At 33.7% G+C, this 14,639-nt stretch overlaps 1 protein-coding gene across 6 annotated transcripts in view; it reads left to right on the top strand.

The window, feature by feature from the left end:
- The window catches only part of ARB2A (ARB2 cotranscriptional regulator A), a 400,181-nt gene that overhangs the window by 100,069 nt on the left and 285,473 nt on the right, over positions 1-14,639 (top strand). For 5 of the 6 annotated variants that reach the window (XM_019711772.3, XM_088796625.1, XM_088796624.1 and 2 more), the window contains one exon: positions 11,871-12,062. The exons of the other annotated variant lie outside the window; for it this stretch is intronic. In XM_019711772.3, coding sequence (XP_019567331.1) covers positions 11,871-12,062 — 192 coding nt within the window. The remainder of the gene's footprint in view (positions 1-11,870; positions 12,063-14,639) is intronic. 6 annotated transcript variants of the gene reach the window in all.

Raw genomic sequence — 14,639 nt, 5'->3', positions numbered from 1 at the left:
ATTATATGTTTTTTTCTATGTTATTTCCTCTCAATAGTCCCAAATTCCAGAACATTTTTTTGAAATTTTGCACATTGCCATTTCAGAGTGAAAAAGTCTGAAATTTGTTCTGAGATTCAAATTCTCAAGAAAAGCTTTTTGTTTTTAATGTGAAATATGAAATATTAAGCTTTCAAACGGAGAAATAGTAATCTTATATATGAAGTGATGGTGAGACTAGATTAGATGATTTTTGCTCTCCCTGACAACTTTCTGATTTTATGATATATACGAGGCTTAGCAAAAGTAATTCATTTAAGGCACAAGACTTTGCCTATAGATAATTTTGTTTTCATGAAATTTTGCATGACATTTTTTAATTCTTTGGGTAATATTATTCTATGAATTGTAGGGTTTGAGGATTTCTTTATACTATCTGTCCTCACAAATTAATTCCATGTTCAATTTTTTTAAAAAATCTGTTTTATATTTAATTTTCTGTAGATAACGTCAAGAACAGATCACATTATTAATTATTTATACAATTTTTCATTCATTCATTCAACAAATATTTATTTAAGGGTGCCAAGCACTATTCCAAATGCTTATGAAGTACTAGTGAATAAACTATTATTCTATGTAATAGCCAGTGTTTATTTGGAAACTTTTCCTTCCTTTAGAAGTACATGAAAACCAAGATTTTGTTATCTTTTGGGGAGTGAATATACTAGTCCTTTTGGAATTCAGACTTTTTTGTTTTAGTTTTCATGTGAGGCCTAGTGTGTTATGCTGTTCAAACTATGTATTGACTTTGGTCTTCTAAATGTCAATGTAGAATTTTTATCACTTTGTCTAGTCTTCATTTTTAAAAATTTTATTTCTTTCAAAGTATTTGAAGAATGATATTTAAAGAGCCCTAGGTTAATTAATTGTTACAGCACAATTAATATTAAGTTCTCTATAATACTTCTAGTTTCATGGAACCTTTAAACTCACTTCAATCTCCTAGATTTCCAGAACAAAACACAAGATAATTGGCCATATAGATCATGTTATATGATTAAGTTTCATTAATTTCTTTTATAGAAAGCCTGAAATTAGGTTTAGACAGAGTTTGTTTTTTTGACCTTATTTTCTCTCATTAAGTTTAGACTATAAAGCTAATAAGCATAGAGAGAGTTTAATATTACGTAAGACCTATAATAAGTGTCATGTGCATTTTTGGTTAGTAAAGACTCCCTGATTTTATAAACTGAAAATAAACAAAATTTCTTTTGTTTTAGGAAATTAATCTCTCCTTAAATTATCATCACATATTATATGTAGTGTTGAAAATTTTCTTCCATAACTTACAGTTTTCTCCTGAGTTCTCTTAAATCCAAGGTAGATGGTAGCAGTGAGTGTGTTTTGTTTGTTTTGTTTTGTTTTTTGGTACAATTGTTCTTTTTAACTAAAGGAATACCACCTAACTTTTTTCTACTGATGATGAACTAAGTTTTAGTTTTATAGTTGAACTATTTAATAAGGAAAGAAAAACTTGCTTTGTAACTTTTCTAAATGACAGCACTTTATGGAGCTCATGATTTGATAATGATTATGATCATGTCTCATGTTTACTCCCCACTTCACATGTGTAGGTACAAAATGTTCTCAATTGTAGTATCTCATACTTGTGTTGATATTGGATACATTGGATACATATTGGATACATGAATTAACTTAATAACTTGGCTACAAAATTTTCATTCAGTTTATTCAATCATTTTTAAATGAACATCACAATTAGTGGGGTTCATGAGCATTTCCAAATGAATTGTTACTGCTAAAAATTGTTTGGTACAGTCTCACTGACTGGTCGGTCTTTGAAGTTGATTTATCAGTAAAGTGGGGTAGTACATTGGAATAATCTTTATATGTATGTATTCCTTCATGAAAGCTCAGCTTAATGAATTACGGTTATTTGAAGATAAATGGCCTTGGAACAACCATTTCTATCTTAGGTTAATGAAGAAATATTATTCAGATAGATATTTTACTATTGAAAATTATCACTAACTTTATACAGATTAAGTTACAGTTACCAACTGCAGAGTCAGAGTTAAATCGAGATGAATATTAACCAATACTCAGCTTAAATACTGCTCTTACTCCTTAGTCCTTAGTACCATTACATTGTTCACTTTCATTGTTTTTTTTCCTTGACTTTTCTAATGTTCTCATACTTTTAATGTCAACTTATATAGATATTCAAGTAAAACTTTATTTATTCATGGCTACATTAATTTATAGCCTCTTAAAAATTTTTCAACATTATAATATAAAAATCACATTTTTATCTTCTGAAAATACATACTCTTCCAGTGTTAGATTACTATGAAATTTAAAGTACCAACATTCCATTGCTTAAAAAAATTGACACTATTGAATGAAATAGTGCCATTTGTGACAACATAGATGTATCTTGAGATTATTATGCTAAGTGAAATAAGTCAGACAGAAAAAAATTGAGAACCATATGATTTCACTGATATGTGGTATATAAAACTGAAAACAACAAAAGAACAAGACAAACAAATGAAGAAACAAAAACTCATAGACACAGACAATAGTTTAGTGGTTACCAGAGGGTAAGTGGTTACCAGAGGGTAAGGGTAAGGGGGGGAGGGACTTGGTAGATGAGGGTAAAGGGGATCAAATATACAGTGATGGAAAGAGAACTGACTGGGTGGTGAACACACAATGTGATATATAGATGATGTATTACGGAATTGTACACCTGAAACCTATGTAACTTTGCTAACAATTATCATCCCAATAAACTTTAATTAAAAAAAATGACTGAGTTCCTTGGTAACAGGGGACTTGGTCAAATAGGAAAAAACAAACAAACGAAAAACAGTGATGGGCCCGTACTGGCAAGTCCATAGCTACAGGTGTTTTTCATTAAGACAAACATGTTCATTTCTATGGCCATTGCCGGATTCATTAAGGCCTCACTGACTTTAAGAGGCACTTTTATTTGTGCATGTTTAAATGTACTCTTTGGGAAATGAATGACTAGAAACCTCTTTGGCCTTTTTTATTATACACTTACAGCCATACCTTTTAAATTTTTTTTTAATCGTCATTTTCTCTTAAGCCACTTTAACGGAATAATTCCTCTGTTGTCATATAATATTCTTAGCTAAAAGGAAATTACTTAGATTTGGTTTTCCCTTTTCTCATCCACTTCTCTTCCACTGTGACTTCAGTGGTACCTGCTGTCATCATCGTAATCTGTTCGCTCTGGGCAGCTCATGAACTTGAAGCTAATGTGATTGTTTTACACTTCATACCTCTGTTCCTTCATATTTAATTACTAATAATAAAGGTATAATTACATCACTTTAATTCTTAGCATTGTGCAGCTCTTTTAAAATTTTTTTTTTTAATTTATTGGGGTGACAATTGTTACTAAAATTACATAGATTTCAGTTGAACAATTCTGTATTACATCACCTATAAATCCCATTGTGTGTTCACCACCCAGAGTCAGTTCTCCCTCCATCACCATATATTTGATCCTCCTTACCTTCATCTCCCAACACCCACCCCCATTACCCTCTGGTAACCACTAAACTATTGTCTTTGTCTATGAGTTTTTGTTTCTCATTTGTTTGTCTTGTTCTTTTGTTGTTTTTGGTTTATATACCACACTTCAGTGAAATCATATGGTTCTCTGCTTTTTCTGCCTAATTTCGCTTAGCATTATACTCTCAAGATCCATCCATGTTGTCACAAATGTTCCTATATCATCTTTTCTTACTGCCAAATAGTATTCCATTGTGTATATATACCACAACTTCTTTATCCATTCATCTATCGAAGGACATTTTGGTTGTTTCCATGTCTTGGCCGCCGTAAACAAAGCTGCAATGAACATTGGAGCACACGTGTCTTTATGTATAAATGTTTTCAGCTTTTTTGGGTAGATACCCAGTAGAGGGATTGCTGGGTCATTTGGTAATTCTATTCGTAATTTTTTGAGGAACCTCCACTCTGCCTGCACCAGTCTGCATTCCCACCAACAGTGTATGAGGTTTCCTTTTTCTCCACAGCCTCTCCAACCCTTGTTACTATTTGTTTTGTTGATGATAGCCATTCTAACTGGAGTGAGGTGATATCTCATTGTGGTTTTTATTTGCATTTCTCTGATGATTAGTGATGTTGAGCATTTTTTCATATGTCTATTTGCCATTTGTCCTCTTTGGAGAAATGTCTCTTCAGTTCCTCTGCCCATTTTTCAGTTGGGTTGTTTGTTTTTTTGTTGAATTTCGTGAGTTCCTTGTATATTTTGGATATTAGCCCCTTATCGGAGGCACTGTTTGCAAAAATCTTCTCCCATTCAGTTGGTTGCCTCTTTATTTTGTCGATGGTTTCTTTTGCTATGCAGAAGCTTTAAGTTTCATATAGTCCCATTCGTTTATTTTAGCTTTGCTTCCATTGCCTTTGGAGTCAAATTCATAAAATGCTCTTAGAACCCAAGGTCCATAAGTTTAGTACCTATGTTTTCTTCTATGCAGTTTATTGTGTCAGGTCTTGTGCTTAAGTCTTAGATCCATTTTGAATTAATTTTGGTACATGGTGACAGATAGCAGTCCAGTTTCATTCTTTTGCACGTGCCTATCCAATTCTCCCAGCACCATTTATTGAAGAGGCTGTCTTTCCTCCATTGTATGTTTTTAGCTTCTTTGTCAAAAATTATCTGTCCATATTTATGTGGTTTAATTTCTGGGTTCTCAGTTCTATTCCATTGGTCTACATGTCTGTTTTTCTGCCAATACCATGCTGTTTTGATTATTGTAGCCCTGTAGTACAAACTAAAGTCAGGGAGTGTGATACCTCCAGTATTGTTCTTTTTTCTTAAGATTGCTTTGGCTATTCAGGGTCTTTTGTGGTTCCAAACAAATCTGATGATTTTTTGTTCTATTTCTTTTAAAAATTCCATTGGGATTTTAATGGGGATTGCATTAAATCTGTATATTGCTTTGGGTAATATGGCCGTTTTAACTATGTTGATTCTTCCAATCCATGAGCACGGATTGTCTTTCCATTTCTTTTTGTCTTCTTCAATTTCTTTCAAAAATGTCTTATAGTTTTCAGCATATAGGTCCTTCACATCCTTGTTAAGTTTATTCCTAGGTATTTTATTCTTTTTGCTGCAATTGCAAAAGGATTGTTTTTTGTATTTCTTTTTCTGAGATTTAATTGTTAGTATATAGCAATGCAATGGACTTTTGTACGTTGATTTTGTAGCCAGCAACTTTACTGTACTCGTTGATTGTTTCTAATAGCTTTTTGGTGGAGTCTTTAGGGTTTTCTATATATAGCATCATGTCATCTGCAAAGAGTGATAATTTAACTTCTTCATTCCCAATTTGGATGCCTTTTATTTCTTTCTCTTGCCTGATTGCTCTGGCAAGGACTTCCAATACTATGTTGAAAAGCAGAGGTGATAGGGGACAGCCCTGTCGTGTTCCTGAACGTAGAGCAAAGGGCTTCAGTTTTTCAACATTAATTATGAGATTAGCTGAGGGCTTGTCATAGATGGCCTTTATTATGTTAAGGTATTTTCCTTCTATACCTATTTTATTAAGTGTTTTAATCATAAATGGATGTTGTATCTTGTCAAATGCTTTTTCTGCATCAATTGATATAATCATATGATTTTTGTCCTTTATTTTCTTCATGTGATGTATCACATTGATGGATTTGCGGATGTTGAACCATCCTTGTGCCCTGGGGATGAACCCCACTTGGTCATGATGAATAATCTTTTGAATGCATTGTTGTATTCAATTTGATAGAATTTTGTTTAGGATTTTTGCATTTGTATTCATCAGAGATATTGGTCTGTAGTTTTCTTTTTTTGTGTTGTCTTTACCAGGTTTTGATATCAGGGTAATGCTGGCCTCATAAAATGAGTTAGGGAGTACTGTCTCTTCTTCAATTTTTTGGAAGAGTTTGAGCAGGATTGATATTAGATCCTCTTTGAAGGTTTGGTAGAATTCACTAGTGAAGCCATCTGGTCCCGGACTTTTGCTTTTGGGAAGGTTTTGGATGACTGATTCAATTTCATTACTGCTGATCGGTCTGTTCAGATTTTCCAGTTTTTCGTGGTTCAGCCTTGGAAGGCTATATGTTTCTAAAAACTTGTCCATTTCTTCTAGGTTACTAAATTTGGTGGCATATTGTCCTTCATAGTATTCTTGGATGATCCTTTGTATTTCTGTGGTGTCCGTGATAACTTCCCCTTTTTCATTTCTAATTTTGTTAATTAGTGTCTTCTCTCTTTTTTCTTAGTGAGTCTAGCCAAGGGTTTGTCAATTTTGTTAATCTTTTCAAAGAACCAGCTCTTTGTCACATTAATTTTTTCTATTGTCTTTTTGTTCTCTATTTCCTTTAGTTCTGCTCTGATTTTTGTTATTTCCTTTCTTCTGCTGATCTTGGGTTTCACTTGTTCTTTTTCTAGTTCTTTAAGGTGTAACATGAGGTTATTTATTTGGGATTTTTCTTGTTTTTTGAGATAGGTCTGTAATGATATAAATTTCCCTCTTAATACTGCTTTCGCTGCATCCCAAAAATTTTGGTAGGATGTATTTTCATTGTCGTCTGTTTCTATGTATCTTTTGATCTCTCCTCTAATTTCTTCTTTGACCCAGTCATTCTTTAAAAGTATGTTGTTTAATCTCCATGTATTTGTGTGTTTTTTCCTGCTTTCTTTTTGCAGTTGTTATCCAATTTCAAAGCCTTGTGATCAGAGAATGTGCTTGGTATGATTTCAATCTTCTTAAATTTGCTGAGGCTGATTTTATGTCCCAATATATGGTCCATCCTTGAGAGTGTTCCATGTACACTAGAAAAGAATGTATAGTCTGATGTTTTAGGATGAAGTGTTGTATATATGTCAATTATGTCCATTTCATCTAATGTGTCATTTAAGGCTGCTATTTCGTTATTTATTTTCTGTTTGGATGATCTATCCAAGCTGTCAATGATATATTTAAGACCCCTAGTATAATTGTGTTTTGGTCAATTTCTCCCTTTAGTTCTTTTTGTAGTTGCTTGGTATATTTTGGTGCTCCCTGATTGGGGGCATAAATATTTTGGCTGTTGTGTCTTCTTGTTGTACAGTCCCCTTTACCATTATGAAATGTCCATCTTTGTCTCTTGTTATCTTTTTCACCCTGATGTCTGTTTCATCTGATATCATTATGGCTACACCTGATTTTCTCTGGGTACCATTTGCTTGGAGTGTCAATTTCCACCCTTTCACTTTGAGTCTATGCTTGTCCTTGTAGCTGAGATGTGTCTCTTGGAAACAGCATATGGTTGGGTTTAGTTTTTTGATCCAATCTGCTACTCTGTGCCTTTTTATCGGTGAGTTCAGTCCATTTACATTTAGGGTGGTTATTGATATGTGAGGATTTCCTGTCATTCTACTTTTAGTTTTCTGGTAAGTCTGTGTCTGCATTGTTTCTTTGCCTTTTTGTTGTTGTCTATTATTTCTGTGTGGTAGTATTCTATGATGTTTCCCTCTGTTTCTTCTTTTATTACAATATATATTTCAGTTCTGGATTATTTCTGAGTGGTTACCCTTAAGTTTATGTAAAAGAAAGTTTGATATTTAGAGTATTCCATTTCCATTTTCTTCAGCACGCTTACTTTCTCCATTCCCATATTCCGGTTCAGGCCTTTACTCTCCCCCTTTTTATGTTTTGGTTGCCACAGATTGACCCTTTTGATGGTGGTCGAATAGCCTCCTTTAGTATTTCTTGTAGTGCAAATTGTGTATTAGAAAATTCCCTCAGCTTCTGTATGTCTGGAAAGATCTTTATTCCTCCTTCATATCTAAAGGATATCTTTGTTGGATATATTCTTCTTGGCTCATAATTTCTCTTTTTCAATAGTTTGAATATTTGGTTCCATTCCCTTCTGGCTTGTAGAGTTTCTACTGAAAAATCTGATGATAATGTAATGGGCTTTCCTTTGTAGGTTACCGTCTTCTTTTCCCTGGCTGCCTTGAGGATTCTTTCTTTGTCGTTGATTTTAGACAGCTTCAATACAATGTGCCTTGGAGAAGGCCTGTTGGGATCGAGGTAATTAGGTGTTCTATTTGCTTCTTGGATTCGAGGATCCAGTTCTGTCCACAAGTTTGGGAAGTTCTCATCGACAATTTGTTTGAATATGTTGTCTGTTCCCTTCTCTCTTTCTTCTCCTTCTGGTATGTCCATTATTCTTATATGGCTCTTTCTGATGGAGTCAGAAAGTTCTTGTAGAATTCTTTCATTTCTTTTAAGTCTCAAGTCTCTTTCTTCTTCCACCTGTGTAATTTCCAGGTTTCTATCTTCGATGTCACTGATTCTTTCCTCCATCTGGTCAACTCTACTACCTAAGCTGGTTATTTCATTCTTCATTTCTTCTATTGAGTTCTTAATCTCCAGAAATTCTATTTGGTTCTTTTTTAAAATTTGAGTCTCTTTTGTAAAATGCTCATGTTGTTCTTTGATTGTGTTTCTGAGTTCATTAAACTGCCTTTCTGTGTTTTCTTGCATCTTGTTGAGTTTTTTCAGAAATGCAATCTTGAATTCTCTGTCATGTAAGTCACATATTTCCATATCTTTAAGTTCCTTTTCTGGAGACTTTTCACTGTCTTTCTGAGCTGTCTTGTTGCCTTGGTTATTCATGGCAATTACTGATTTATTATTTCTCTTCTTAGACATCTACAGGAGTAGCTTCTGCAATAGGTTGATAGGAAGAGGTCTTTCTTTTGTTTTCCAGTACTTGTTGGTAGAATGTTTAATTTTCTCTTCGACTGCAGCCTTTTTTTTCTCTCTCAAATGGTAGTGCTATGTTTTCTTGCACTATTCCAGCTTCTCTCACAATGGGGGGATTCCCTGGGAGATGGGCTTCTCCTCTGTTAATAATTCACCTGGGTCACAGGGCGTAGTGTCTGTGTTGGTATGCAGGGAGCTTTTGAAGTTCCAAAGCTCTTCCTGCAGCAGATTCAGAGCTGGTATGTTTCAGCAGTTCTGTTTACTCCTGCAGGGATCCGCCCAGATACGTGGGGCCAGGGGCGGGGTCAGTTGTGAGAGTTGGCCCAGAGCAATGGTGGGGACCACCACCACAGGCGGTCCTGCTTCCACAGCTCCCTTCCCTTTACCGGAGCTAGTTGGGCTGCGAATCTGTGTCTGTGGTCCACAGTTCTCAGAACAGCAAATAGTCTGTTCTTTTGATCTGACACTGCTACTGTTCGGCTTCTAGCACCGCGCAGGTGGGGGTGGGGCGAGCTCTGGGAGGGTAGGGAGGGGGCGGCTAGTCTCAGTGCCTAGATTCCGTTCTCTGCTTGACAGTGAGGACTTACACCACCGTTTTCAGCCTTCTTCCCTAGTCTTTTCTCTGAGGTCTCTGCCGTGAGCGTTGGGTTCAGCCGTGTTATATGCTGCCCCTTCAGCCCTGTGGACCATAAACAGAACTCTAGCCGTCGGAGTTTTCCCCTGTCCCGCAGCTGCGGTAGTTCCAGGATGCAGCGAGCTTGGAGCACTGAGCTAGGTCTGTGTCCTGCGCCTGCGCAGCTCCGTCTCTGCGCTTCTCCCTTTCCTCCTCCTCCAATAGCGCGACTCGCCCACCTTTAGGTGAATTCAGTAGTGGGCCTCTTCATCTTGTCTGTCTGCTGTGCAGGGAGTCCTTTGTGGAGTTATTGTTGTTCGATTAGTTATAAATTCCAGGGAAGCTTTATAGAGGCTCACCTCATGCCGCCGTTTTGATAACGTCACTAATTCTAAAATTCTTTATAATCGTGTTTGAATTTAATATTCAATATGTTTTCTGAACCAGGAAGTGTGATAACCAGTTATAGTGTGCATTATTTAGTTAAATGCCATCTATCTAAAGGAAGTCACTGGTGATGCTTGATGAGATTCATATTCCAAAAGTTTATCCATTCCTTTATTTACTGAGTGCCTGTAATGTGTCCGCCTCTCTTTTAGGCATTGGGAATATATCTAGATACAAACAAATGTTTGTGCCTTCCTAAACTGACATTCTAGTAGACGAAACAAATGGTTAATAAACAGATATACAAACAAATATATAAAGTAAAACATACAATATATTAAATTGTGTCATGTGCTATGGAGGGAAATAAAATAGAGCAAGGGCCTAGGGAATTCTTGGGGAGGTATTTAAATGAGGTGGTCAGGGAAGGCTCCATTGAGAAGATAGTATTTTTCCCTAAGCCCTGTGGCCAGGCTCCTCTTGCTGAAATAATTGCCCTTTGTGCTCTGTTGACAAAAATGGCTAAGTATCTATTACTGACATCAATCTGATTGTTTTAGAAGTAAAGGAATTTTAATTTTTTTCTCTTCTCTCGAACAGTGCCTGGGAACAGTTAGAATTCAGCGTATTTTTTGATATCTAGAGTTTTTGTCTATTTCTTATTTTAATAATTGTATAAATATATACTGCTGACAAAGTGAAGAACTATTGCATACATGGCATGTAGACTGACCCTCTCTGTTTCAGGATGTCTGCATTACCAGCCATCAAGATTTTAGCCTCTGTCTCTGACCTGGCTGCACAAAGAATTCCAGTCCTAGTTATTTGCCACTCCTGATGCGAAATACTACTCAGTGTGTGCCATGGCATATATAATACAAGGTTGGGGAGTTTTCCCTTCCTAAAAGTCTGTTGAGTCTTTCAAATCTAAATCATACATCATCTAGCTTAAACTTAAATATTAAGTACAATCAAAATGAATAAAAATACTTATCAGCCTATAGATAACTAGTACATAAAATAAAGTTATCAGAGTATACAAATACTCCTTCCTAAAATAATTGTGATAGAATCCTATGTTCAAACTCTGAATGAAATTTCAAAGTCCATTTACATAGAACAGTAGGTTTTTGAATTTTTGAATAGTTTCCTCTCCCACATTTTAAAAGTTTATTAGTATTCCTAGATAATACATGATATTCAAATAGATGGATCCTTCAATTGGATTTTTCTGTTTTCTGTGCAGTATACGTCTATTAGAGAATTATAGATGTGACCTTGGGCAAGTTAAACTCTCAATTTCTTCATCTATAAATGAGTATAATAATAGTACCTCCTTAACAGGATTGTGATTAGTTGAGATAATATTTTTTAAACATTTCACATAGTATCTAGACAATAGGTAGACTTCAAACTGTTATTCATTCTTATATGTAATGATAGTATCATACTAAATATACAACAATAATGTAGGGAGACATATTTCTAATATAATTTTTTTTATGTTTTTATACCATATTTCCCCAAAACTAAGAACTGGCCGAACCATCAGCTCTAATGCGTCTTTTGGAGCCAAAATTAATACAAGACCCAGTATCGTATCATATCATATCATATCATATCATATCATATCATATCATATCATATATCATATCATATCATATCATATCATATCATATCATATCATATCATATCATATCATATCATATCATCATATCATCATATCATCATATCATATCATAGATCCAGTCTCATATATATATTGTATAAGACCCGATCTTATAGTGAATAAGACCCAGTCTTACGTTAATTTTTGCTCCAAAAGACGCATTAGAGCTGATTGTCCGGCTAAGTCTTATTTGCGGGGAAACACAGTATTTAAATTACTATGAGGTCCTTAGTCCAACTTATATATAATTGTTAATCTCATGAATGTTTTCATTTTATTTTAAAGTTTTTTTTTACTTGTATAATTCTGTAATAGCCATTTTATTATTTATAATAATCATTAGTTTTCTAATTTATGTTTATGCCTGTCAGAAAACATTTATTTATTATTATTTTTTAAATTACAGGTAGATGCCACTGAAAGTGAACCAAAGAGTTTTATCTTTATGAGTGAGGATGCTTTGACAAATCCACAGAAACTGATGGTTTTAATTCATGGTAGCGGTGTTGTCAGGGCAGGGCAGTGGGCTAGAAGGCTTATTATAAATGAAGATCTGGACAGTGGCACACAGATACCATTTATTAAGAGAGCTATGGATGTAAGTACAATTTCCTTTATATTTTTTTGGCATTTTATAGCTCTGTTTTAATATATGTGATAAATTATTTTAAGATATCTCTTCAAAACTATATGCTAAATATAATCTTATCTTTAAATTATTGTTATTTATTTGTAATGAAGTATTATTTTGCATTATTTTGCAGTTACAATTAAAAACAAAATGATACCTTCTGTACAAAAATTTAGATAATGTCTTTGAAATGAATATTTTTAATTCTAAAATTTTTTTAGTATTACACAGTTTCACAAACTATCATGTACTTATCAATGTTATTGAAATGCTTCTGAAAAAATATGATTATTTTGTAAATCTTTTCCTACCTAATTTAGTGAAGTTAGAAACTAAAGGAAATCTGCTACTTTAAATTAATGTCTTATTCTTTAAAAGAAGTGTTTGAATAATTCAGTATTTTTTGTCATTTCTTTAGAAAACTCTTTAGAGGCACAAATAAAATGATTTAGGCATAAGAAATATACGTACAAAATGGTAACATGCAATATTTACTGAATTACTGAATTGAATTCAAACAATTTAGAAATTGGTATTTTAAAATTGTGTTCAAGATTTTCTTTCCTATAATAGTGAAATTGTTTATTCTGACCTAGCATTTTACATCTGTATATTTGTATACTTTTGTTTTACTGTCATATTCTTAAGTTCTGTAGCGAATAGCCAAATTTTGCAAAGTATGGGTTTCTTTCACATATGAGTACAGTTTTTTTTCAAACAAAAGGTAAAGTGGCATCCTGTATAAGAATGTAAAGTTAGGAATATATGCATGCATGTATATTTTATAAGAGCTACATTATTACATTTTTGTAATTAAAATTGGAAAGAAATTATTTGATAAACTGATGATTACAAAGATGAAAGATAATATGTTCTCTATTCTGTTAACTCTGAAATGTTAATGCAGTGGATCCTTGAACGACCCCCACATAGTTGAAAATCTGCATATAATTTTTGGCTCCCCCCAAAATTAACTACTAACAGACTACTGTTGACCAAAACCTTACTATAACATAGTCAATCAACACTTGTTTTGTATATATATGTTTTATATACTATATTCTTACAATAAAATAAACTAGAGAAAATAAAATGTTATTAAGAAAATCATTAGAAAGAGAAAATACTTTATAGTACTGTATGTATTTATTGAAAAAAAATCCACGAATAAGTGGGACTTGCACAGTTCAACTGCGTGTTGTTCAAAAGTCAACTGTGTTCCGGCTAGCCCAATTTCCTAAAGAATATTTTTGTTAATAGATTTTAAGTAGAATTTAAGTTAATTGCGTATTTTTTTCAGTCTTCATGGATGTGCAAAGAATACAAAAGGGTTACTTTTGAATGTTGCAAACTTCAACAGTGTGTTTTTAGTAGAATTTAACTTAAATAAATTGTGGTTTAAATTGAATTAACTCACATAAAATTTTGTATTTGAACTTTCATATTTCAGGATATGAATAGTGAATGAACTTTCTGACAAAGTTTGTGGTTAGAACAGATTCTGTTGATGTATTTTAAGATTATATGTGAAATGTGATCACAATTCAGTGAATATTTTCAATAAAATTTAGTAAAGAAAGTCAGATATTTGTACTTTTGAGTGCTTAGTGAAATACTTTATGTAATTATATTGTCCCTGCTACTAGATCAACTATAAGCCTTTCCCATTCTAGAATATTTTATTGTTGTATAAGATTTTTTGAGGTTAATGAGTATATGGGATATGATCTCACTTATATGTGGAATCTAAAGAACTAAATAAATTAGCAAAGTAAACAGAAGTAGTCTCAGAGACATAGAAGAAAAACTGATGGTTGCTGAGGGATGAGGGAGAAGGGAAGGGATTAGACAGCATAAATTGGTAACTACAATATTGCCACAGGGATATGAAAGAGTTTGCGGAATATAATCAATAATGTGGTGAAGATTTTGTAGGTTGTCAGATGGGTACTTGTCTTATTAGGGAGACCACTTCATGACAGTGTAAGTGCCTGACCACTGCATTGTACACCTGAAGCTAAAGCTGAATAATATTGTATGTCAACTATAAGTTAATGTATATGTGTGTGTATACATATATATATATATATATATATATATATATATGTATACACAAACACACACACATATATGTATACATATATACACACACACATATATACATACATATATATATGTGTATATATATATATATACCTGTGTGTGTGTGTGTGTGTGTGTGTGTGCGCGTGCGTGCGCGCCATGTTTCCCGAAAATAAGACCTAGCCGGACAATCAGTTCTAATGCGTCTTTTAGAGCAAAAATTAATATAAGACCTGGTCTTATTTTACTTTAATATGAGACCGGGTCTTATCTAATATAAGATCTGGTCTTATATTAATTTTTGCTCCAAAAGACGCATTAGAACTGATTGTCCAGCTAGGTCTTATTTTCGGGGAAACACGATATGGTCACAGGATATGGAATACTGCATACAGAATAGAGTCGATGGAATTGTAATAGATATGTACGATGTCAGAGGGGCAGTAGATTGGGGGAGGGGGT

This window comes from Rhinolophus sinicus, chromosome 3, assembly GCF_057876585.1.
Source record: "Rhinolophus sinicus isolate RSI-liver-muscle chromosome 3, RSI-T2T, whole genome shotgun sequence".
Lineage (NCBI taxonomy): Eukaryota > Metazoa > Chordata > Mammalia > Chiroptera > Rhinolophidae > Rhinolophus > Rhinolophus sinicus.
Note: the sequence above shows the minus strand (reverse complement) of the source record. Positions and strands in the feature narration are given on the sequence as shown.